The sequence below is a fragment of the Silene latifolia genome, chromosome Y, assembly GCF_048544455.1.
Source record: "Silene latifolia isolate original U9 population chromosome Y, ASM4854445v1, whole genome shotgun sequence".
Lineage (NCBI taxonomy): Eukaryota > Viridiplantae > Streptophyta > Magnoliopsida > Caryophyllales > Caryophyllaceae > Silene > Silene latifolia.
This window is the reverse complement of record NC_133538.1, coordinates 130732003-130755476: the sequence shown is the minus strand read 5'-3', so window position 1 is coordinate 130755476 and position 23474 is coordinate 130732003. Positions and strand designations below refer to the sequence as shown.

The window sequence follows — 23474 nt, the reverse complement described above, 5'->3', positions numbered from 1 at the left end:
TCAAATCAAGGGCATAAGTGAAGAAATGAAGGAAGAAAAATGTGTAAACATTGGCTAAGCATGGAAGAATTAAGCAACAAAAGACGTGACTCCAGCCAGGAACTCGCACGGTGCGAGTTTTCAGAGTGCATTTTTCGCACCGTGCGAGAAATCTGATTTAAGGCAACATTCAGTCGAGCTCTCCTTTAATTCACATTTGTTCTTCCCAAATTCTCATAATTCCCCTTCTCTTTCCTAACCCTAACCTTAACCCACTCAAAATCAACCTTCAAATCCTTCACAAATCATCAAATTCAAGCATTTAACTTCCAATATTCATCAATTTTCATCACCCAACATCAATTTGGGCGAAAATTTGCAGCAAAATCGACCCATTTCAGTCACAAGAAATCGTCCTAGGGTTTTGTTGATTCAAGATTTGAAGATTTTGGGTTTGCAATAGGATTAAAGGGACTAATTGGAGCATTCTTGTGTAATACTCATCATCCAACAACATTTACAAGAATCAAAAGGGAGGTATACACCTTATTCTTATTCTTGTCATTTCAAGTTACCAAATTTTCGAAATTTACTTAGTGGAAGTCGAAAATTTGTGGTCAAATTATTGTTGTTTCTAGCCCTTAAACAATTTCTAACTTGTGAGGTGCTTTACATTCAATAAACAACTAGTTAGCACATCATTCTTTTAGTGCATACTAGGTGTTTGTTCATTTGCCTCAACCAAAAATTCTTTTCAAACTTGTTCTTTTCTGAAAAAAATTGTTGTACCATGGGAAAAGGTAAGGCTTCCGAGACTTCCTCCTCACAAGGACCCAAGGGAGCCTCGGCTTTTGATGCTAATGAGTATACGGGGAAGGAGGGACTCCGAGATAAAGCCTTGCAAAATTGGAGAAAGTTTGAGTCTTCGTCATCCATAGCGATGACTAGATTCTTTGATGAGAATCTTCTTATTGACTTACGCATGCTCCCAATGACCCGAATGCTCCTCGAAAAACTTGGCCTAGACTCTTATAATGATAAAACCGCACACACCCGAAGAGGTGTTACCTTTGAATTTCTCTCTACCTTGGAGAGAGTAAAGTTGGGGAGGGATAGAACCCCGGGAATCAAATTTCGGCATGTCGACTTGTCCATACACTAACTCTTGACCAAGTGAGGGAGGCCCTCCACATCACTAAATCCCCCATAAATGAACCCACTGACAAGAAGAAATTGAGTGAGTTTTAGATCAACATTACGGGGGATGTGAGGCATGGAAATTCAAAGAACACAACCCTTCCCCACCCGATATTGCGCATAGTGAGCCGACATATAAACACAAAATTTTTGGTCATGACCGAACCAACCAAGATGAACCCGGATTGGGCCGACTTATTTGTGAAAGGTTGCCTCGAATTACAAAAAAGAACCAAAGGGAACCATTTTTATCGAGTGTATGATTGAGATGATTGTGGCCAAAACGGGAGTATCTTTTCCGGCCAATGCTTGGCCTCTTGAGGGTGACTATCTCATGGACTACAAGTATTTGTCGAAAGCAAATATGCTTGAGGTAGCTGACAAGACCGCCCCCTTGGTGATTTGGTGCATGGGTGGCAAGAACTACAAGTATTACATGTACTTACCCTGTCCCCCCAACTCACCCTTAGGTTGGGGAAGTGGCCAAGACTTTTACATGCCCCCCGATGATGAGTTTGTGGACCTTTGGGTTGATAGAGCCCATGTAATTGAACCCGAAAATGAGGGAGGTGGAGAGCAACCACAATGGGGGGGGGGGAGCTCTAACTTATGGTGGCATGCCACATGTTGATGCACCTTTTGATGAACCAATGCTAAATGCTCCTTTTAATGAACCCCACTTCACTCCACCTCACATGCCACAAGAACCATCACAATAACATGCCTTCATGGCACCACAATTCAACTACCCGGCTTTCCAAACATGGCAATCGGATGTCACAAACCATGTAACAAACCTTAAGTCCACTCTCTCCCAAATTCAACTTACGGAGAATGCCCGGTGGGGAATCACCGAGAACCGCTACCACCACTACCAAGAGGACATGGAAGAGGTGCGTTATGTCCAAAACGCAACTTTTGATATGGTGGCGGCCATGAATGCCCAACACATGCAACAATTCCCCACCCAATACCAAGGCTATGGTGAGACTCGAGTGGATGAAACAAGAGCCTAGATGGCTAGATTTCGAAGAAGAAGGGAATCAAGAAGAAGGGGAGGACCTCCGGGAAATGGAGGTGCCTCAAGCTCACACTCTTGAGCGGGTTTAGGGTGTTCACCTCACACTTTGGGGACAAAGTGAAGAATTAAGTGTGGGGTGAACATGAGTTGGTAACATCATGTATATTTTGTAATATATTCATTTCATGCATCGTATTTCAATTCAAAAAAAAATAAAAAATAAATAAAAGACAAAGAAAAAAGACAAAAAAAAGAAAGAAAAGAAGAAGAAAACCCAGCTATAAGAAACATCATGAGAAAGCCTTCCAAGGATCAAGCAAGCAACGATTGAAAAACGCACTCCATGCCACTTCTCGCACGGTGCGAGTTTCCAGACACCAGAACTCGCACGGTGCGAGTTTTCTGGGTTTGTGCCGTTTTGTATTACGGGCTATTCCTACGTTAAGCCCGTGGTTATTAGGTTATGTTAGACTATATATAGGATGTTTTCCTCTAGGTTAAGACATCTTATGCTCATTTTAATTAATCAAGTTGTAATTTTGGGAATTATTCATCTTTTTTATTGGGTTTAGATCTACTATGGAGAACTAATCTTCTCATCTTAATCCGGCTCAAAGGTGTAATCTTTGGTTGTAAGACTACTTAATCTTTCCTTAATTTTCATTATCATTGTTAATCCTTTGTGTTTATTGTTTGAATTTTGGAATCCTTGTTTACATTGAGTAATTAAGTGTGATTTCCATGTTGCTTAATTAATCAAGTTCCTTAATTTATTGTTGTTGGGAGTATTAAGTGTGATTTCCATGTAATCTCATCTTTGCAACACCTTGTTATTTTGCTAATGAATGTGATTTCTTCTTGGTTTAACTAGCAAGTAAAGGATTAACTTGTAACTAGGCATTAATCGTGATTTCATTGTGTCTAATTACCCCTATTGAATCTCTAGTGCTCATATCTTCTTGTTAATTTGACCAATGTATGTGATTTCTACTTGGTAGAATTGATAAGTTCGGTTATTTGATTAAGTGTTATTTCCTTGTCATTTGGCCATTATTAAGGAGAGTTAGAAGATTTATCTTCACAATAGGGTGATAATATATAATTAAAGGATTGATTTTGTGGTCTTATTAACTAAAGTGTCTCACTTTATTGAGTCGGATTAAGTCTCTCTTAAATTTGATAAATTTTCGTCTCAAAACTTGCTTGTTTGATTACTTGTTGCTTACTCTTGCTTGAATTTCCTTTTGTGTCTTTGAAAACCAAACCAAAAAAAAACCTTTTTTTACATACTTGTTAATTTCACAATTGTTATAGTTGCTCTTTTAAATTCACCATTGCAAAACCCCCCTTCTCTTGGGTTCGATCCTTTTGCTTGCTACTTTACTAGTTTAGAATTAGAATTAATTAGTACGTATTGTGGTATATAAATTGTTAATTTGACCGTCTTAAATAGCGACGTTTTAGGAGTGTCAGATATATAAGGTAATATGAAGCGTGAGAGTAACATAGTTAGTTACACTATTGCTCTAGCGAGATTAATGTGACTTTTTAGTGCGTGCTTAGATAAATTCATTTTTCTTCCGTTCTTGTGTTGATGTTGTTTCAAATTGTTCATCATTTTTAAGTTTATACGTGTGAATGCTTTTGGTGTAAAGGTAGCTATAAGAGTATATATTGATATTGACAGTTTCAAATCCAGATCATGAGTACCTCACATTTTTTATTGGCTACTTTCGCTGACATGTGCATTCTTCCGATGGTGGTGGATTTGTTTTGACAAAAACTAATCCAATACAAATAAAACAAGGTGGTGCAGAGAATTTGGCTATAGCTGAGAAGTGAGAAGTGTACAGTGTTAGATTAATTAATAATATTCGTATGGCCTATGTGTTTCGGGTTTTAATAAAAGTTAAGTTCACATTAATATTACGAGACTTTAATATAAAATACGGTATCGTGATGGATCGATCCCGATTAATGTAATTAAAGTTCGGGAATTATTATTCCCTCCTACCTTACCCTAATATACGTCGTCTTTCACGAAAAGGTACGATCGGGTTTGTTTTTGCGAAAAGGTACGTAGCCTATTATATAAATAAATCGATCTACATGATAGAAAAAAATACACAAAACGATTCATCGACAAAATACACAAACATACGTACATTGAAAGTGAAAGGCAGTTTCTTCTCCATCATCAAGAAACAGTAAAGAAAAGGGTTAAGGAGGAGAATCAATCGTCTTATACTTCTTATTATTGAATTGATTGCGTCTGTAAGACATGGACCAAGGTTAGTCCTTTATTTCGTCTTTATAATTGAATTTGGGTTGAATTAATTCAAATCTATATTGTATCTTGGGACTGATTTCATTATCGAAATCATAAATATATCTTACATTTGGTATCAGAGCAATTATAGATTTGATTAATTTACTATAAAAGTGTAAAAGTTGTATTTGTGCGTTGAGTATGTTGGAGAATAATTGCAGTGAGACTTTTGGCACATGTTCACATATATTGCTTTCCCTCATATGTTGATTATTGTCATAATTTCCCAATACGGTAATTTGTGTACTGGGTATCACGTCAATTGAATATGTAAGTGTGTATGACGTACATCACATTCATATAATTTGTGGTAGTGGGCCTCACTTTTAGATATGACAAATGAATACTCACAATTCTTTCAATGAAACATGTGCTTCCGCTTTTCACAGTCTTATTTTATGGTGAATTGATGAATTCAACCTGACATTATTTTATGGAAATGGAATTCAACCACTAATACGAACGTACCTTTGTACTTCTGTATGTTCTTATTTTTGCATTCAACATTTTGTTTTATGGGCTATTAAAGGAAAACAGTCCCCTGATTTGTCCCTATACAAATAATAAACATTGTTGCCAAACGGTTTCTATTGTATGTATAATAAACATTGTTCTCAACTAATGTGATTATTAACATGCATACATCAATGAGAATAATGTGGTTGTGTCTCTATACAATAGTTCATGAATATTTTTTTGGTGTTTCACTGCGTTAATACCATAAATTGTTGTACTCTAAAGTGTGAAGCGCATAATGATATGAAGCCGGTAAGTGAAACACATTAAAGTAATGGGTAAATTCATGTTATGAATTATTAACATATTATGATGATATATTTACCATTAAGTTTAAATGTCTATTTTGTATATTACATGTTAGTCACCAAAGTGGCCTTGTTATATTGCATTTAGACATTTGAAATTAAAGTTTTTAATTGATCATGTTTAACAGAGATGGTTAAATGACATTATAGTTTGATTGATCAATTTTTTTTTTTTTGTCATCTATATTTTGGGAGATCACCCAAAGGTGGGTCATTAAATAAAGTTGATAATATGAAAGGATTAATTATTCATAAAGTGGGTCTAATAGTATGTATATCCAAATATAGCATTCTTATTATTCATGTGTGTTATAATTAATTGTTAAAGTATATATTAACATCAATGATGGTTACTTGTATTTAAGTGTTGCCCAAAGGTCATTTAAATACACATGTATAAAAGTTTATATAATATTATTTGAATCTGTATAATAGTTTTTCAAAGCACTAATTGGTAACATGTATAAATGTTTGCAGCATCTCCAAATTTGTTTGCATCTGCTGACTCTTTTGTAAAGTTCAATGGGCTTAATTATGATGAGTGAGCCTTAAAGATCCAGTATACACTGTGTATAATGGCTTTGGACATTGCCATCCTGAAAGATGAGGTACCAACAAAAATTACACCTGAAAGCTCCGAAGCCGAAAAGTGTCATTATCAGGCTTGGGAGAAATCTAACAGGTTGGGTTTACACCTCATGAGGATGACAATGGCTGATAACATTAAGCCCTCCATGCCTAAAACAGAGAAAGCAAGGGAATTCATGCTTAATGTAAAGGAGTGTTCACAGTCGGATTTAGCTGATAAGTCAATTGTTGGTAGTTTAATGAGTGAGCTAACTACTAAAAGGTTTGACTGGTCTCAACCAATTCATGATCATGTAACACACATGTCTAACCTGGCAGCAAAGTTGAAGACTTTAGGGATGGACGTAAGTGATACTTTCTTGGTACAATTCATCATTAACTCTCTACCTTATGAGTTTGGCCAGTTTCAGGTGAACTATAACACCATAAAAGATAAATGGAACTATCAAGAGTTAAAAGCCATGCTTATACAGGAGGAGGGGAGATTAAAGAAGATGAAAGATCAAGCTGTTCATTTCCTAAGTCATGATGGTGCCAGCAGCAGCAAGGCTAAACCGAGTAAGAAGGGTAAGAATGGTAAGAAGGGAAAGTCTTTCTTTAAGGGACCTGAAAGTGCGATCCAGAAAGAGAAGAAGTGTCACTTTTGCAAGAAAACGGGACACTTCAAGAAGGATTATCCTAAAAAGGAAGGCATGGTTCGAAAAGAAAGGTAAACATTATAGTTTTGTTTGCTTTGAATCAAATATTATAGAAGTACCTAGTAATACTTGGTGGTTAGATTCTGGTGTAACTACTCATATTTCTCACATTAAACAGGGATATCGTATGATCCAGCCCATAAGAGGAGCTGAACAGTTTGTATCCATGGGAAACAGGATGAAAGCACGCATTGAGGGCATTGGGACTTACAGATTAATCTTAGACACTGGTTGTCATATAGATCTTACAGATTGTCTCTATGTACCCGATTGTGCTAGAAATCTTGTTTCATTAAGTAAATTGGATAACTTAGGTTTTAATTTCAAGTTTGGACATGGTGTAGTTTCTATGTACCGTAATGAATACTTTTATGGTAGTAGTACTTTGATTGATTCACTTTATAGGTTCAATCTTGATGTTAAATTTTCTGATTCCCTATTTTATGTTGAGTGTCAAGGTATTAAACGTAGTGCATCAAATGAAAAATCAGCTTACTTGTGGCATCAAAGGCTAGGTCACATATCCAAAGAAAGGTTAACGAGGTTGGTAAAAGATGAAATTCTACCTCAATTGGATTTTAGTGACTTAGATGTGTGTGTAGACTGCATTAAAGGTAAGCAGACTAAACATACAGTAAAGAAATCAGCTACAAGGAGCTCTCAGCTTTTAGAAATTATACACACCGATATTTGTGGACCTTTTGACACTCCATCTTGGAGTGGTGAAAAGTACTTTATCACTTTTATAGATGATTTATCGCGGTATGGTTTCACTTATTTGTTGCATGAAAAGGCTCATTCTGTGGATGTCCTTGAGATATTCATAAATGAGGTGGAAAGGCAGCTGGAAAAGAAAGTGAAAATTGTGAGATCGGATAGGGGTGGTGAGTTTTATGGAAGGTTTACTGAAAATGGACAATGTCCTGGTGTTGGAGCTTGTGTCCTCCACAAATTAGTGTGATAACATTTATAAATCTCTTATAGGTTCACAAGGGTATACTTCGTATTTTATCAGTTGATTAACGATTACCTAATAACGGTTGGCTTGCTAGAAAGTTTGACGTTATTATCATACTGATGGCGGTGATCAACTGGTCCCTAAAAGTCACACCTAAAGGATGTGTTTGAGAAATCTGATTGTATGAAAATATAATCACATTGATGCCTTATATGACTAAACAATTAGTCAATGTGTTGATGAGACAATTATTTAATGCCGATTAAATAATATTAGTTGAGACGAATTAATTGTCAATTCGTAAATTGAATATAATAAGTTATATTTAATTAATGTATATAATGTTAGTTTGGACGAATTAATATGTTAATTCGTAATTAAATGTAATCAATTATATTTAATCAGCTAATGATAAATTATACGATATTGTCATAATAAATTATTATTGACCCGTATTAGTTAATGCGGTATAATATAAATGACAATTTATAAATAATGCATTATATACATGGTCGATCGACCGGGTGTGTCAGTCGATCGACTGATATGCCTGTCTCGGTAAATGGGCCGAAAATTAGAAGAAATAAAATCTACCCTAATTACTCCTTATACTCGGTTTAAAGGAAGATGAGGGTGATCACTTCTTAACCTAATTTTCTAAATCATTCTTGCCTCTCATCTAAAAACACAAAAACCAAAAAATAACCTAAAAGTTTTACAGAAAATTTGAGGGATCGATTCTAGCAAGAAGCAAGGCATATCTCATATCGTCTTGGGTGCAACTGATAGGAGAATATCATTGCGATATTGTTCATAGGCCATAAAAGCTAGGACCGAAGGTTATTTCTTAATCCTTTACGCTTTTGTTTATGCAATTTAGTTTTATGACTTGTAATCATCTCTATAATTCGTTATAATCCTTAATAATAAGGGAAGTATACAGATTATTTCCCACACCTGGTCCATTTGCAAAGTTACTTGAAAGTATGGGTATTTGTGCACAATATACAATGCCCGGTACACCTCAGCAGAACGGTGTTGTTGAAAGGCGGAATCGTACTTTGATTGAAATGGTTAGGAGCATGTTAAGTAATTGTTCTTTACCTCTTTTACTATGGATTTATGCATTAAAGACAACAACCTATGTTTTAAATCGGGTTTCTAGTAAAGCAGTTCCTAAGACTCCTTATGAACTGTGGACAGGAAGGAAACCGAGTTTAAGACATCTTCGAGTTTGGGGTTGCCCAGCTGAAGTAAGGTTGTATAACCCAAATGAAAAGAAGCTAGATCCTAGGACAGTTAGTGGTCATTTCATTGGCTATCCTGAAAAGTCAAAGGGGTATAGATTTTACTGTCCTAATCACAGTACGAGAATAGTAGAGACTGGAAATGCTAGATTCATTGAGAACGGTCAAACTAGTGGGAGCATTGAACCACGAAAAGTGGACATTAAAGAAATTCAGGTTGAAGCTTCTTCTCCTGAAATTGCACGTGAAATTGTTGTACCAATTGTATCGTCACAGTCAAATGACATAATGGGACAATAACGAAATGAAGTGCAAGACCCACAAAATGACAATGACAATAACAATGATGATCAAGTCACAATTCAAGTTGAGAATAATATGTCACGTGAACAGTCAAGGCAACCTGTAAGGCGAAGAAGGGTAGTCAATGTTCCAGAGGAACAATTAAGGCGATCTATAAAAGAATGAAGATCAACCATCCCAGATGACTACGAGACATATAACGTTGAATGTGACTTGAGCATTAGTGAGGATCCCATCTCATTCCGTAAGGCCATGGAAAGTGATAATTCTGAAAAGTGGTTAATTGCCATGAAAGAGGAGATGAAATCTATGGATGACAACAAAGTATGGGACTTAGTAGTGTTACCTGAGAGTTCTAAGGCTGTTGGGTCGAAATGGGTCTATAAGACCAAAAGGGACTCAAAAGGTAACATTGAAAGGTATAAGGCTCGACATGTTGCCAAAGGTTTTAATCAAAAAGATGGGATTGACTATAAAGAAACTTTCTCTCCGGTGTCAAAGAAAGATTCTTTAAGAATTGTCTTGGCTTTGGTAGCTCATTATGATCTAGAGCTTCACCAAATGGATGTAAAGACCGCTTTTCTAAACGGTGAGCTTGAGGAAGAAGTATATATGGACCAACCTGAAGGATTTGCATCCCCAGGTAATGTAGATAAGGTGTGCAGGCTGAGAAAGTCGATATATGGGCTAAAACAAGCTTCCAGACAATGGTATTTAAAGTTTAATGATACCATCACGTCATATAGGTTTGTAGAGATTACCGTTGATCGGTGTATCTATATTAAGATCAGTGGGAGCAGATTTGTTATTTTAGTCTTATATGTTGACGATATTTTACTAGCTGCGAATGATCTAGGCATGTTACATGATGTAAAGAAATATCTATCTAAAAACTTTGAAATGAAAGATATGGGTGAGGCATCCTATACGATCGGAATTGAAATTTTCCGTGATAGATCACAAGGATTGTTAGGGTTGTCTCAGAAAGCTTACATTGACAAAGTTTTGGAGAGATATAGAATGAATGAATGCTCTGCAGGGATAGTTCCTATACAGAAAGGGGACAAATTTAGTAAAATGCAATGTCTCGGTAATGAGTTGGAACGGAAAGAAATGGAGAGAATCCCATATGCATCTGTGGTTGGGAGTTTGAACTATGTTCAGACATGTACTCGACCCGATATCAGCTTTGCTGTTGGAATGTTGGGTCGGTACCAAAGTAATCCGGGATGGACCACCGAAAGTGCGAAGAAGGTCCTTAGGTACTTACAAGGCACTAAGGAGCTCATGCTTACTTATAGGAGATCCGATCATCTTGAAGTGATTGGTTATTGATTGATTATGCGGATGTGTTGATAGTAGAAAATCAACATTTGGCTACTTGTTCCTTTTAGCTGAAGGGGCAGTATCATGGAATAGTGGGAAGCAGTCTGTCATTGCTACTTATACTATGGAAGCCGAATTTGTGGCATGCTTTTAGGCCACTATTCATGCATTGTGGTTGCGAAACTTTATCTCGGGACTTGGGATTGTCGATAGTATTGCCAAGCCGCTGAGAATTTATTGTGACAATTCTACAGCCGTCTTCTTCTCTAAGAACGATAAATACTCCAAGGGTGCTAAGCACATGGAATTAAAGTTCTTATCGGTCAAAGAGGAGGTACAGAAGCAAAGAGTGTCATTTGAGCATATAAGAACAGATAAGATGGTAGCAGATCCATTAACTAAGGGATTACCACCCAAGGCGTTCATTGGCCATGTAGAACGCATGGGTGTTGTATCAAAGGCCTTGTTATTATGAAGTTAATATGCTTATAATAAATGTGACATCTAGAATTCACTTATAGTATTGTTTACTTTATAATAGACATGTTAATCATTATAGTATATGTATACATTACAGTTTAGATTACATGTGATTAATTGTGAAAATTAATGTTCTTCTCAAATTAAAGGTTTACCTAGATTTGGAATTGATTTGTGATACATGGAAGGAATCATGTCGATTAGTAAATGATGTGTGACCGCCATGATCCAATTAGTTCTATTTCGGTTAAGGATATGAAAGTTAGTGAGTTTAACATAAAAGTGCACATTATAGTTATTAAACCATTAAGTCAACACAAAGGCCAAGTGGGAGAATGTTAGAATAATTAATAATATTCGTATGGCCTATGTGTTTCGGGTTTTAATAAAAGTTAAGTTCACATTAATATTACGAGACTTTAATATAAAAGACGGTATCGTGATGAATCGGTCCCGATTAATGTAATTAAAGTTCGGGAATTATTATTCCCTCCTACCTTACCCTAATATACGTCGTCTTTCACGAAAAGGTACGATCGGGTTTGTTTTTATGAAAAGGTACATAGCCCATTATATAAATAAATGGATCTACATGATAGAAAAAAAATACACAGAACTATTCATCGACAAAATACACAAACATTACATACATTGAAAGTGAAAGGCAGTTTCTTCTCCATCATCAAGAAACAGTAAAGAAAAGGGTTAAGGAGGAGAATCAATCGTCTTATACTTCTTATTATTGAATTGATTGCGTCTGTAAGACATGGACCAAGGTTAGTCATTTATTCCGTCTTTATAATTGAATTTGGGTTGAATTAATTCAAATCTATATTGTATCTTGAGACTGATTTCATTATCGAAATCATAAAGTATATCTTACATACAGGCAGCATTTCCTGAATATTTTGAGCCATCAAGTTAACAAGGCTACACTTGCATACACTCTGAAATGCACACGCCAAAGAAAAGAATCCTTCTTTCACCGGAAAAGTAATTGAGCTGGTCAACACATCTCGACGGCTGCTTACCTGGACTTGTTATACCTCTTGGCTCACGATTCCAAGCTGATGTGTCGGAATGGGAATGCCCATCCAATGAAGCAAGCCCAACTAGCTATCCAGATACTTCAAAGTGGTTAGGTACAAAATTCTGGCCGCTTAAAGACGAAAATACCCTACAAGAAGGAGATCAAGTTGGCAAAGGAAGATCTGATTCTTGTACATGTCCTGCTCTTGGATCTGCTCAATGCATAAAAAAACATGTGTCCGAAGCAAGAAAGAGGTTACAGTTTGAGCTGGGACCCGCTTATAAAAGTTGGAAGTTCGTTGAAATGGGTGAAGACGTTGGCAAGTCGTGGACGCCAAAGTAGAAAGCGACGTTTGATCATCTTGTAAAGATTAATCCATTGTCAGAGGATAAGAGTTTTCTTAACCCGGCTGAGAGATATTTCCACTCTAAACGAGGAAAGATATTGTTAGTTATTATCTCAATGTTTATGTTCCTAATCGCATAAGAATGCTAACTAGACCAAGATGCAAAGTTGTGGATAGTGACGATGAGCAGGTTGTGGAAGCGACTAACACCGTTAATCCTTTGAAAAGGTCGCGACCTAATCACGTCGATATTACACAACTTGTGAGGTCTCATTACTTGACTCGAAAAAGATGATATAGTTGACCATTTTTCACTTTTCTTATTTAAGGTTTGTGTAGTTCAGACGGTTCCCTTTGTTTTCTACGGAGTATTTTTTTGGCTTGTATTGTTGACAACGACATTAACCCAACAGCAAACCATTGAAGACCTTGCTCTTGTGTGGGAAAAAAGTGAGGTGGTTTTCGACTGTGTAACGAAAATTGACGTTTGTTGATGGGTGCATTAGTAATTGCAAATTTACAGTATTAAGAGAATTAGACATTTTAATGAATCATTTAAATTACGGAAAATGCACACGGTGCCCTTAAACTTTCACACTTTTCTCTCTGGTGCCCAAAATTTTAACTTTGTGCACAACATAACTAATAATATAACTTCTCTTAAATAATTATCACGTGTTACTAATTAATGGTTAAATAGAACAATAATATATGATTAGAACATAAATTAGGAAACACTAATTGTTCTATAAAACTAATTTTATCATAAGACGGGCTCAATTAATGCAAAGCCCAAACTCCACTCAACCATATCTCTTACGGTCTTACCCTTGGTAATATTTTCTCTCCTTTTTATTACTTCCCATAAATTCACGGCAAACTAATAAACCCCCACCCTAAAGTCAGCCCATACCTTCAAAATGCATCGTCCCAACCACCAGGCTCGTTGTGAATGGTGATCGCATTCCGTGCAACCCTTTGCTGTAGGTATTCATCTCAACGTAATGTATTTTTAAATTAAAACGATAAGTTATAAAACTCAAAATCCTCCTTATAAAAATAGAGCAAACCTCCTAAAACAATAAATTATTAAACTAAATTTACTGGTCTTTAAAGTAAAAATTGTACATTACAAAAATAAAGCAAAAGGATAAACAAATTACGATTTCATCCATTAAAAAGAAATTAAAAACTGAAAGTTTATAAGTTTAGATAATCAATCATCTAACTAAATCTGTGGGAAAGGAATGAATTGAGTAATTAAGTTTAATTTGAAAACCCACCATTTTCATCTTAAAACTCATAACTTTTAATTTACAAATCCATAGTTTCCAAAATAAAACCCAAAAGTCTCAAGTTAGAAAACAGGAATATGAACTTTCAAGCTAAGTTAAGAAAATTCATCTTCAAAAGGTAAATGTTTATATTTGTAATCTTAAAAATTCTGATCTAGAATTAAATTCTAAACCTGCTAGTTGATGATTGACGTCATTGTGTGACCGTGGTTATCGACTTTAAATGTACACGGTGCCCTCGAACTTTCACACTTTTTCTGTGATGCCCAAAATTTTAACTTTGTACCCATGGTACCCTCAAGGTTTAGATTTATGCACAACATAACCAATAATGTACTAACTAATAATGTAACTTCTGTTAAGTAATGTATCACATATTACTAATTACTGTAAAATTTAAGAGAAGTTATATTATTGGTTATGTTGTGCACAAATCTAAACCTTGAGGGTACTACGGGCACACAGTTAAAGTTTTAGGCACCACAAAAAAAGTGTGAAAGTACACCGTGTGCATTTAAATTAATTTCTTCATTCAGGCATTCAGGGGCTACAGTAGTACAGTTAGCCACTGCTCTTCAATGTACATTTGATCTGGTTGAGCCATTAGCTGCCTAACGAAATTTGCTGCAAACATTTCAGACATTCGGTATACTCAAAACAAACCAGCCCGAATGGCCTTCTGTGTCAGGTCTACGTGTTAGCAGATGCGTAACGACAATAAAAACAAAAGATAACCACATAAAACAGTTCATGTAAGTAAAATCATCTGACCAACATGTTGACCCTGTTATTCAAAATGGGATACTGGTTCTACAAGGTAAAAATATGCGACATTTTAATCTTAAAGAGGAACTTGAAACAAACTACAAGTGTCTTTACAAAGAGGGCGATACTGAAAATACGTAATCATTCTAAACTTATCAATTATGCCTACATTCAGTACAACTTCAACACACTTCTAGCCAACGAATGCTATTTCTTCAACCTACCTTTTCCTAACCTATTTCTCCTTCGGCTCCTTAGAGGCGTCAAATACAATTGCAGCAAGCCATTGTCGATGTTATTAGGCGTCGGTGAGTATCTACCACTTCGACTCCTTTCTAGAACACTGTCATCTGGTCTTCTTTTCACAATGGCCTTGGAATCCGTTCTAGTGGTAGTTACATTACTTGATCCAAAAACACTAGACGAGCCACGAGAGCTCGAAGTACTATAGCTTCGAACTAGACCTCCCTTATTACCATTCGTCATTTCATCGGGTCTTGGACCATCTCCCCTTGTGAGCTCTTCATCGTCACCAAATTTATCCCTTTTTCTTCTATTTAGTGAACCCCAAAAGTTCCGCAACTTGTTCCATTGGCGACATTTCTTCTCATCCTTCCCAACACTACTACTAGAGACAGATCCAAGATCTTTAGAAGCCGTCTCATAGCTCTCCGAGCTATCATCCTTCAAAGAATTCAACCTCCATTCATTCAATTCCTTCTCAGTAATAAGCAATTTAGTCCCATTGAAAAGACCAATAGCAGCCGGAGACACCTTAGCATTCGACAAACCTTTATCCTCCGACATCACCACAACATCCGTCTTAACTGAACTACAACGATCAAAGCCATCTCTTCGCCTAACTGACGAATCCTTCTCATCACCACCATTACTCATTCTAACCTTCCCTTCACCCAAAACCTGATCATCAAACCCATAAACCGTAGCCATAGCATTCTCTATAACTGAGACCACAGGAGCATTTCCGCGATTAGACAACACCCTCCCACCACCACCACCACCACCACCAACCAAATAACCATCCCATGACACCCTAGGTGCATCAACAAACTCGCGCTTACTCTCATCACCTGACCCCTTACCTATATCAATCGAAAACCTAGGGTCTGAATCACACGACTTCCTCCCAAATGCACCACAATCAATCGAAGCACGACCTAACACGACACTACCTCCCCTAGTGTCCGTATCACACGACCGCCTTCCAAAACCGTAATCTCCTACCTCCGATTGAGTATAACTCAATCTCCTCCCTCTCAAATCTTCGACCCTCAACTCCCCCAAAATCTTATCAACACGATCACCATTACCATTACAATCAGAAGGTCTAGTAGAACTACTGCATTCCTGTTTTTTTTGCCATTTTCGCAATTTCTTACTAAAAACAGAAGCTGCACTTAAGAAACTACCAGCAATTTCCTTAAAATCCTTTCTATTATTAGAAACACTATTAGATTTCAGCTCAAGATCTATAAACACTTTCATAGTCTTTCCTTCCTCAAATTCACTCATATCACCTTCATTTTTCCCCAAATCCGAAACCCTAGGAATCGCAACAGTCGCTTCCGGAACACTCTCGTCATCATCCTCGTCCTCGTCACCCTCATCATCAACCTCAGGAATAGGCCACGTCATCACAACATTCTTCGATCCAATCACCTCACCACCACCACCATTATCATCCTTCCCTTGATCAAACAAAGCCGAAAGCGAACAGCCACAACCTCCGACATCACAAGATCGACGACCAGGCGCTAAAACGACGTCGTCACGGTTCTTCGCCGAGAAAGTCTTACATCGCCGTAACTCTGGCGCGACGGCATTCGCGGCGGCGTTCGGGGAGGCGGATGACGTGGACGGAGTGAGGAAAGAGAGGCGTTCGTGAAGACAGGGACCGCAAAGTCCGGTGGCTGTCGGAAAATCGGGGTGGCGGCGGCATGAAATTAGACGGCGAGGTTTAGGGTTTTGCGACATTGTCCGGTGAGGATAATTTGGTAATTTTACATTTAGGAGGAATATATGAGGAAGAGAGAGTGTATTAAAAGACTGGATGTGTTAATATGTGTGATTTTTTTTTTTTTTTTCTTTTGGGGTTACAAGAGCGACTTTAGCCCTGTAAATTAACTAATAACTAGACGTGAAAAAGAAACTCCTAAAATATCGTCTCGGAGGATGGATCTTAAGGCCGTGGGAGGAGCGTTGAAGACAGTAGTATCAGTGGTCGAATGAATGCCATTTGTTGTTAGCCAATCCGCGGCTCGATTAGCTTCACGATAGACATGCTCAATGCGAACAACCCAGCCTGCTAAATCTATTAATTCCTTGCACCTTCGAACTAGGGGACGGAGGCTATTACTCACCAATTGGTCGCTATTAAAGAAGTCCACACAAGGCCTATTATCCATATGCACGAGGAGCCGAGGGATATGCATCGATCTTGCGTGCTCGAGGCCAACACGTAAGGCTCTCATTTCTGCTCTCGTTGATGTACAAGTACCACTAGAGAACATGAAGGTTGAGACGAAGTTACCTGAGTCATCCCGGATAATCCCACCACACCCGGCATGGCCTGGGTTACCACGCGAAGCCCCGTCCGTGTTGAGAAGAGTCCAAGAATGAGGGGGAGGATGCCAACGAATATAGCGCTCCACTCGTGTTGTGCCAGGTTCGGGGATAAAAAGGGAGAATGGGTCGAGTGCTTGCTTCGATAACTCAAATTGACGGAGAAGAAAGCTTATAGGATCAATTGGGTTTTCCGAGGCTCTATCAAAGACGATATTATTTCGCCATCTCCACAACCACCAACATGTAATTGCGAATTTTATAGACCAATTAGGGGAAGCGAGAGAGGAGCCATTGCTAGCATTTTTCGACACTCAGGAGTGAAATGGTAGTCGAAAAAATTACCCGAGCGGCGTAATCCCCAAGTTGTGTCCATGTGAACAGGGCCACCCGCGTCGCGCGCACCTGCGCGTTTTGGTTTTGAGGCGGCGGTACTTCTCCCACGGAACCTTGGTTTGCAAAAGCACGTCATGGGCCGTTACCGATTTGTGAGGCATTGAAACCGGTGAAAGGTTGAATAAGCCTGCATTTGTTGAGTCGCCACCAATTTATTGTGGAAAATTGGAAACCGTTCGAATACCTCGTGCCATGTCAAGATACAAAGTAATGACATGAACACTAAGAACTCGTTACCCTTAGCATTTTATGTCTAGAATGACTCTCAAGATGCCAATGGACACGATGTCCAGAGATAACTGGAGTAAGGGGTGAGGGTACGTATCAGGAAGTTCTTTAATTCGAACACCTAATCCCGCCCGCCTCAATAGCGGCCTCTACTAATGATTAGGGAAGTCGTTCATATTTGATATGTCGTCGATGTAATGCATGCAATGCAACAAACATGGATTAATCCTAGCATGTGAAATTAGACTATGTCGGTTAACACGTGTTTTAGCAAACAATTTGGTCGAAGTAAATATTAGAATTAATACATGTGTGTCATACAATTAAATCATTCATAATAATTACGATAAATGAATTATAATAATTAAAATTACAAAAATTACAAACTTTATTTGATCTACATCAAAAGCACACTCAAAGACGGGATTTCGAAGAAGAGAATAAAAGGAAAATAAAATTAGAATTAAAATATGAAAATATGTCAGATTAGAGGTGATAATATGATTAATATTTGATTTAAATCGTAATTAGGAGCTTCGTCAAAGCGAGAAAGAGTTTAGAGGCAGAAACCAACCCAGAACAGGCGCAACATCTGCTGCGTCCTTTAGAAGAGGCGCAACATCTGCTGCGTCCTTTAGAAGAGGCGCAGCACTTCATGCGTCTGTTCTCGAGCTGGGTTCTAGCTGTGAAGTCAGAATCGCAACACTGTTATTGTTCGTTGGTATATTTAAGATGGATTATCGATATTAAACTCGAATTGAAGTGTTTTAACCGATCATAGGTATCTGGGCAAGTCATAAATCGAATTAAAACAAGAAATTACAGCGGTTACATGATTATGATTATACGATGAACTCGTGTCGGAAATACAAAAAGGCGAAATTTGAGGTTAGATTAAGACGAAACTGGACAAATAAGATTCGGAAGAAAATTTATGTATCAAATTGGGACTCTAGAACCTCGACATGAACAAGTCGAAACCCCGAAGAATCGATTTGAATTAAAACAGCGAAAACCCGCAAGTATTGAATTACTCGGGATTAAGGACAAATTAAGCATTTTAATTAAAAGGGAGTTGTTAAAATATGATTTATATACTGAAATAACAAAGAGAACGAAGGAAAATTAAAGAATAACAAAAGGAGGAAATTTGCAGGAAGTCGAGGAAGAAGAAGAAGAGTAGGAGCAACAGGCAGCCTCTAGAAAAGGCGCAGCAACACTGCGATCCTTCCTAAAGGCGCAGCTGCTGCTGCGTTTCTTCTCGACGTCTGACCTCTGCGGTTTCGTAAAAAACGGTTTTAAAAGGTGGATTTTATATCGGTTTTCGAACGTGCTCTTCATATAGATTTATATTAATTGATACAAAATAAAAGTACAATAATAAAATGGGATTTACACCCTCAGAGTTACATGTTTGACGAAACGAGATTAACTAAAGTTATCGTTTAGTGATTGCTCGACTCGAATATGCGTGGAAAGTGCCCTCATTAGAGGATTTAGTAGATTGATTAGGTTGATTAAAGGTGGAGTTGGTCAAGTTGGTCGGTCTATGCAACATGACTGGGACTCAGAATGATCTGAGCTTACGTGGTCGATTGATCAAGCACGTAGGCATCGAAAGGCAATAACGTAGTCTAGAATGCAAAGAGAGAGAAACAAAGGGCGGAACACTCGCGTGCCAAATATGGAGGCCGAAGACCTCTATTTATACTAAACATATGAAAGAGTTTTGGAATGACACGTATTTGGAAACAAATCTCGAAAATATTCTGGAAAATGCGAAAATAGGACTGGAGAAGAGGCGCAACAACAACTGCATTTCTTCGAAGAGGCGCAACATTTGCTGCTTCTTTCTCCAGCGGTCTCCTCCCTGGCAAGAAGGATTTCCGCGTTTTATTATGGAATTTCGGTAGATTTACACTTCCTTATTCCATGAAACACAATATTACGGTAGATATTTACTTAAAATATTAATTTTAATTAGGAATAAATATCTAGAGAATTCTAGAACATTCCGGAATATTCCGACTCGGCATTTAAACGGTTTTTAGAAAATGAAGCGGTTTTTGACCCGGACTCCAAATGAACTCTAGTTACTGTCAAAACGACCGTATCGGTGCGTAGATGACGACACAGGGGTTGACTGGAGTGTTTGAGCAATCACTTAACGATGAACTTACGGACTGTCGTAAATCGTTCCGCGTATTAAACATGCAGCTCAATCGTCATTGGGTGGTTGGCGGGAGGTGTAGAAATGAGGTATCTACAGAGCCCCACTTTGACTAAGGCTTGGACAAGGCAAAAGTCAAAGTATAGCCATCAGGTCAATCGAAGATTACAACCTGACGACTATGGCGACGCAAGGCGGCTCAAGGGGTCTGAACACAGGACCTATCATCGGGAACATTTTAGAGTCTGTCGACTATCGGGGAGGGTCGTTTAAAGTCCTTTAGACTACGTAAGGAAGCTCGCCAGCCATAAGAAGAAACCATCCTGAGACACCCCTGGGTGAAGGATTCGAAGGTACAAATATATTTGGGGAATTTTATCTTAAACTCCGTGGGGAAGAATCGTATGTTGAGTCGACAACGGCGCGTCCTTGGCACCGCTGAGGAGAAAATAATAGATTGACAACGACGCATCCTTGGCATCGCTGAGGAAAATAAAGGTGTTTGATCGACAACGGCGCGTCCTTGGCACTGCTGAGGAGAAAATCCGCTCCGTTCGTCGCAAGCGAAATTCCGATAAAGAGGAGAAGCCCATGAACTGTATTTAGTGATCATGAATTCTCACTGGGGAACAAAATGCCATGGTTGTGTGTAGTCTGTTGAAGAAAAAATGTCGATTCGGACGAAGAAAACGCCCAAAAAGGAGCCATATGTTGAAAATAAGATGTCGGGAAAGAGGCGCATGAAGCCCGGGCCCACAAATAACGAACTTATAATGAATTTTGACGAATCTCGGCTGGAAACTCGCTGAGGAAGAGGCGCAGCAAAAACTGCGACCCTTGGAAGAGGCGCAGCAAGTGTTGCGTCTTCTCCCGAGCTCACCCCTGTCTGGGTAAAACTCGACTTATACCGTGTTTGGTTTTATTTCAAAAACACAAACCTATTTTGTTTTATTTACAAAACTCAACCAAATTCCAAACAATTCCGTCAAAACTTGATCAAAACTTGCCATATATCATGACTAATCGAGGTATGTGTCTTGTACTTGCTTTATTTTGCATTTGAGCTTTGATTTGGGTCGAAAAATTAGGGTTTATATACCCATTTCGTTCGAAAATTTGGAGCTTTCGTCCCAAATGAATTTGTCTCATGAAATTAATACTGGAAATGAGTAATTGATCATGTTAGGAACATAACCATGTATCTCTTTCGAATTTTCGTCAAGTATTAAGGATTTGAGCGCGAAATGTGACGGTTTCTTACTAAACCGCAAAACCCTTCGAATATGGCCCTATGCTAGTCCATTTTTGATGAAGCTTGACGTTTTGGAACCCTTGAGTAATGGGTAAACTTGTTGTTATGCCATATTTTCAATTTGTGACGGCTTCTCCGGGACACTTTTGTATGGCATAATTGCTATTGTAGCGAAATGCTGCCGAATTTTCAACTCAAACCCGCAACTAGGCTTGAATTTAGACTTGTCTTGACTTAACCTACCACATGTGTGGTCGGGCTTGGAAAATTTGGCCAAAGATGGCTAGAAAGGCCGTTTTTAAATACTTGAAAATGTGTTTAACATCGCTTTGTTTACTTCGATTTTACAGAGGATATTCCTTCTACGTCGAGGAGAGGCCCCATGGACACTAACTTTGACCCTTCCACCGCTCTCATAGGGCATACAAGAGCGACCCAGGAGATGGAGGAGGATATAGAGGAGGAGGCCCCGGCCGCAGAGGGCCAATGTAGGACGAGGCGGCCGTTAGCTCGCAGGAGCGCCTGAGTGAGCCGAGAAATGGGATGGTAGGCATCTCATTTGGGCGGCGGAGATCCATCTGTCGTATAGGAAGGCGAGGAGCATGGTAAGCTTTCAGCTTATCATTCCCTTATTTATTTATTTCTTACACATTTTATGCTAAAGAAAGCTTTCTTTTGAATTGACGCAAGAGGCTGGGAATATGAGGTCCTTCTCTGGTTAAACGACGATGATAGACGCCTTTGGGAAGCTGTCGGAGGAGGAGAAGGCTATCATCGAGCGGGGAGCCTTTGGTGCCTAGGTACGAGGTTGGAGGGAGATCAAGGAGAGGAAGATTTGGGCTAACCTCATACTAATTCGAGCCTTTCTTGATCGATTCTGGGACACGACCTCGACTTTTAATATGCCTTTTGGAGAGATCGGGGTCACCTTGGAGGACTACGGCATGATCTCGGGTCTGCCGTGGGGAGAGGAGCCGCTGGTGTGGCCGTCGGCGGCCATGAGAGTAGACTCGACCGAGGTGAGGAGTCTGGTTGGCTGGAACCTGGCTGCGGGTGCGGCCCAGGTTCCTGGTTTGGTGCCGAGTACCTACGTCAGAGACTATTTCGGTGGTAGGGTTCCGGCGAGAGTGAAGATGGATGGACGCATGGTGCCTCCACCACCTTGCACTGCTGAGCAGCGGGCCCGTTTGTAGTTGTGGAGGTTCTTGTCTTCGATTTACTTCGGAGACAAGAGGGAGAGGCTATCGACGAAGCTTCTTCCGTTTCTTTCTGACTTGAGTAGCCTAGGTCACTGGGACTGGGTTACTCCTAGTTTTGCGGTCCTCACACGCTAGATGAGGGCCATGGTTCATCCGAAGCTGATGGAGAAGGGGACTTCTCCTACCACTGTCGGTCTTGGATTCCTCTTGGAGGTATGAACCTTTCTTGAAAATATGAAAGATCATTTTGTAGAAAACGACTCGTAATCATTATTATTTTGCCTGCAGGCGTGGGTGTACTCATACTTCCCTAGCTTTGCGCCCACGAGGGCGGAGGACGTACCGAGAGCGTACCCCGTCGTGAGGGACTGGGTAGTGCGTCATCAGAAGGGCCAACAATCTTCTTCTGATGTTTGTCGGAGGGGCGTGAATGCCCTAAAGTTAGAGAGCGTAAGTGTCTTTGATCTTCATTTTATTTTTCCTTTATTTAGAGATGATCATAGGAATGACCCCTCGTTTTCTTGCTTTAGTGGGTGCCCAGGTCCTGGGAGAGATACTCTGGGGCTCCAGCCTTTGTGGCTGAGGTTCTCCGTCCCCGGAGTTCAAGTAGATTGCTGTTGACGACACCCATGGGGCCTGTGTGGTACTTGGGTGAGCGTCTGACTCGGCAGTGCTCTTGTGACAATTTTACGGTCCCCATCGACCCTCCACGGACGATGTTTAGGGAGCCTTCAGAGGCTGAGATGGTAGCTGATCTGGCTGGCGCGAGTGGTAACGCCCTCTTTCTCCCTGGTGAGCGTACTGGTCGATCGTGGTAAGCATATTTACCGTTTACTTGTCTTTAATAGATCTGATAAATGATGAATGATTAGCGAATAATGAACCACTTGAGTTTTGTAGGTGATCGAGGTGGCGGGCGTCGAGCCCCCAGCTTTTCCAGAGACGTTGGAGTACACTAACTCGGTGGGCATGGCGGTGATCTCGGAGATCCAGTCTTTCAGCGAGGCGGTGACTGACGCTGGCTTTCATGAGTGGCAGCACGTTGTGAGGAGGGTAAGCCCCCATTTTTGGTTGTCTTTAGTATTTTATGCTTTATTACATAGGAATGCATTTGCTTGAACCTTCTCCGTATTTGAATGAAGGTGGCACTGTCCAGGCATTTGGAGCTATGGAGGATGGCCAACTGACTGCGAGCTACAGCCATTGAGGCCCTTACAGATGGCTCGGGGTGGCAGGTATGAACCTTTTGTACCCGTCTTT

General features: G+C 39.3%; 2 protein-coding genes and 1 long non-coding RNA gene across 4 annotated transcripts; 2 read left to right on the top strand and 1 right to left on the bottom strand.

Moving 5' to 3' along the window:
* The first annotated feature begins 4319 nt into the window (after positions 1-4319).
* On the top strand, positions 4320-7030 carry LOC141632231 (uncharacterized). 2 transcript variants are annotated; one of them, XM_074444794.1, is made up of 4 exons: positions 4320-4488; positions 5828-6282; positions 6343-6647; positions 6773-7030. In XM_074444794.1, the coding sequence occupies exons 2-4, from the start codon at positions 5926-5928 to the stop codon at positions 6777-6779; spliced, it is 669 nt and encodes a 222-aa protein (XP_074300895.1). In that variant the 5' UTR covers positions 4320-4488; positions 5828-5925; the 3' UTR covers positions 6780-7030. The 2 variants fall into 2 exon arrangements, with proteins under 2 accessions (XP_074300895.1, XP_074300894.1); XM_074444793.1 differs by having other exon boundaries at positions 4365-4488; positions 5828-6647; positions 6755-7030.
* Positions 7031-11558: 4528 nt separating this feature from the next.
* LOC141627034 (uncharacterized) lies at positions 11559-12616 on the top strand. The gene is made up of 2 exons (XR_012536597.1): positions 11559-11726; positions 11840-12616. It is a non-coding gene; the product is annotated as an uncharacterized LOC141627034 (long non-coding RNA).
* Positions 12617-14372: 1756 nt separating this feature from the next.
* LOC141626771 (protein OCTOPUS-like) lies at positions 14373-16463 on the bottom strand. The gene has a single exon (XM_074440423.1). The coding sequence runs from the start codon at positions 16379-16381 to the stop codon at positions 14594-14596; it is 1788 nt and encodes a 595-aa protein (XP_074296524.1). The 5' UTR covers positions 16382-16463; the 3' UTR covers positions 14373-14593.
* Positions 16464-23474: the final 7011 nt, after the last annotated feature.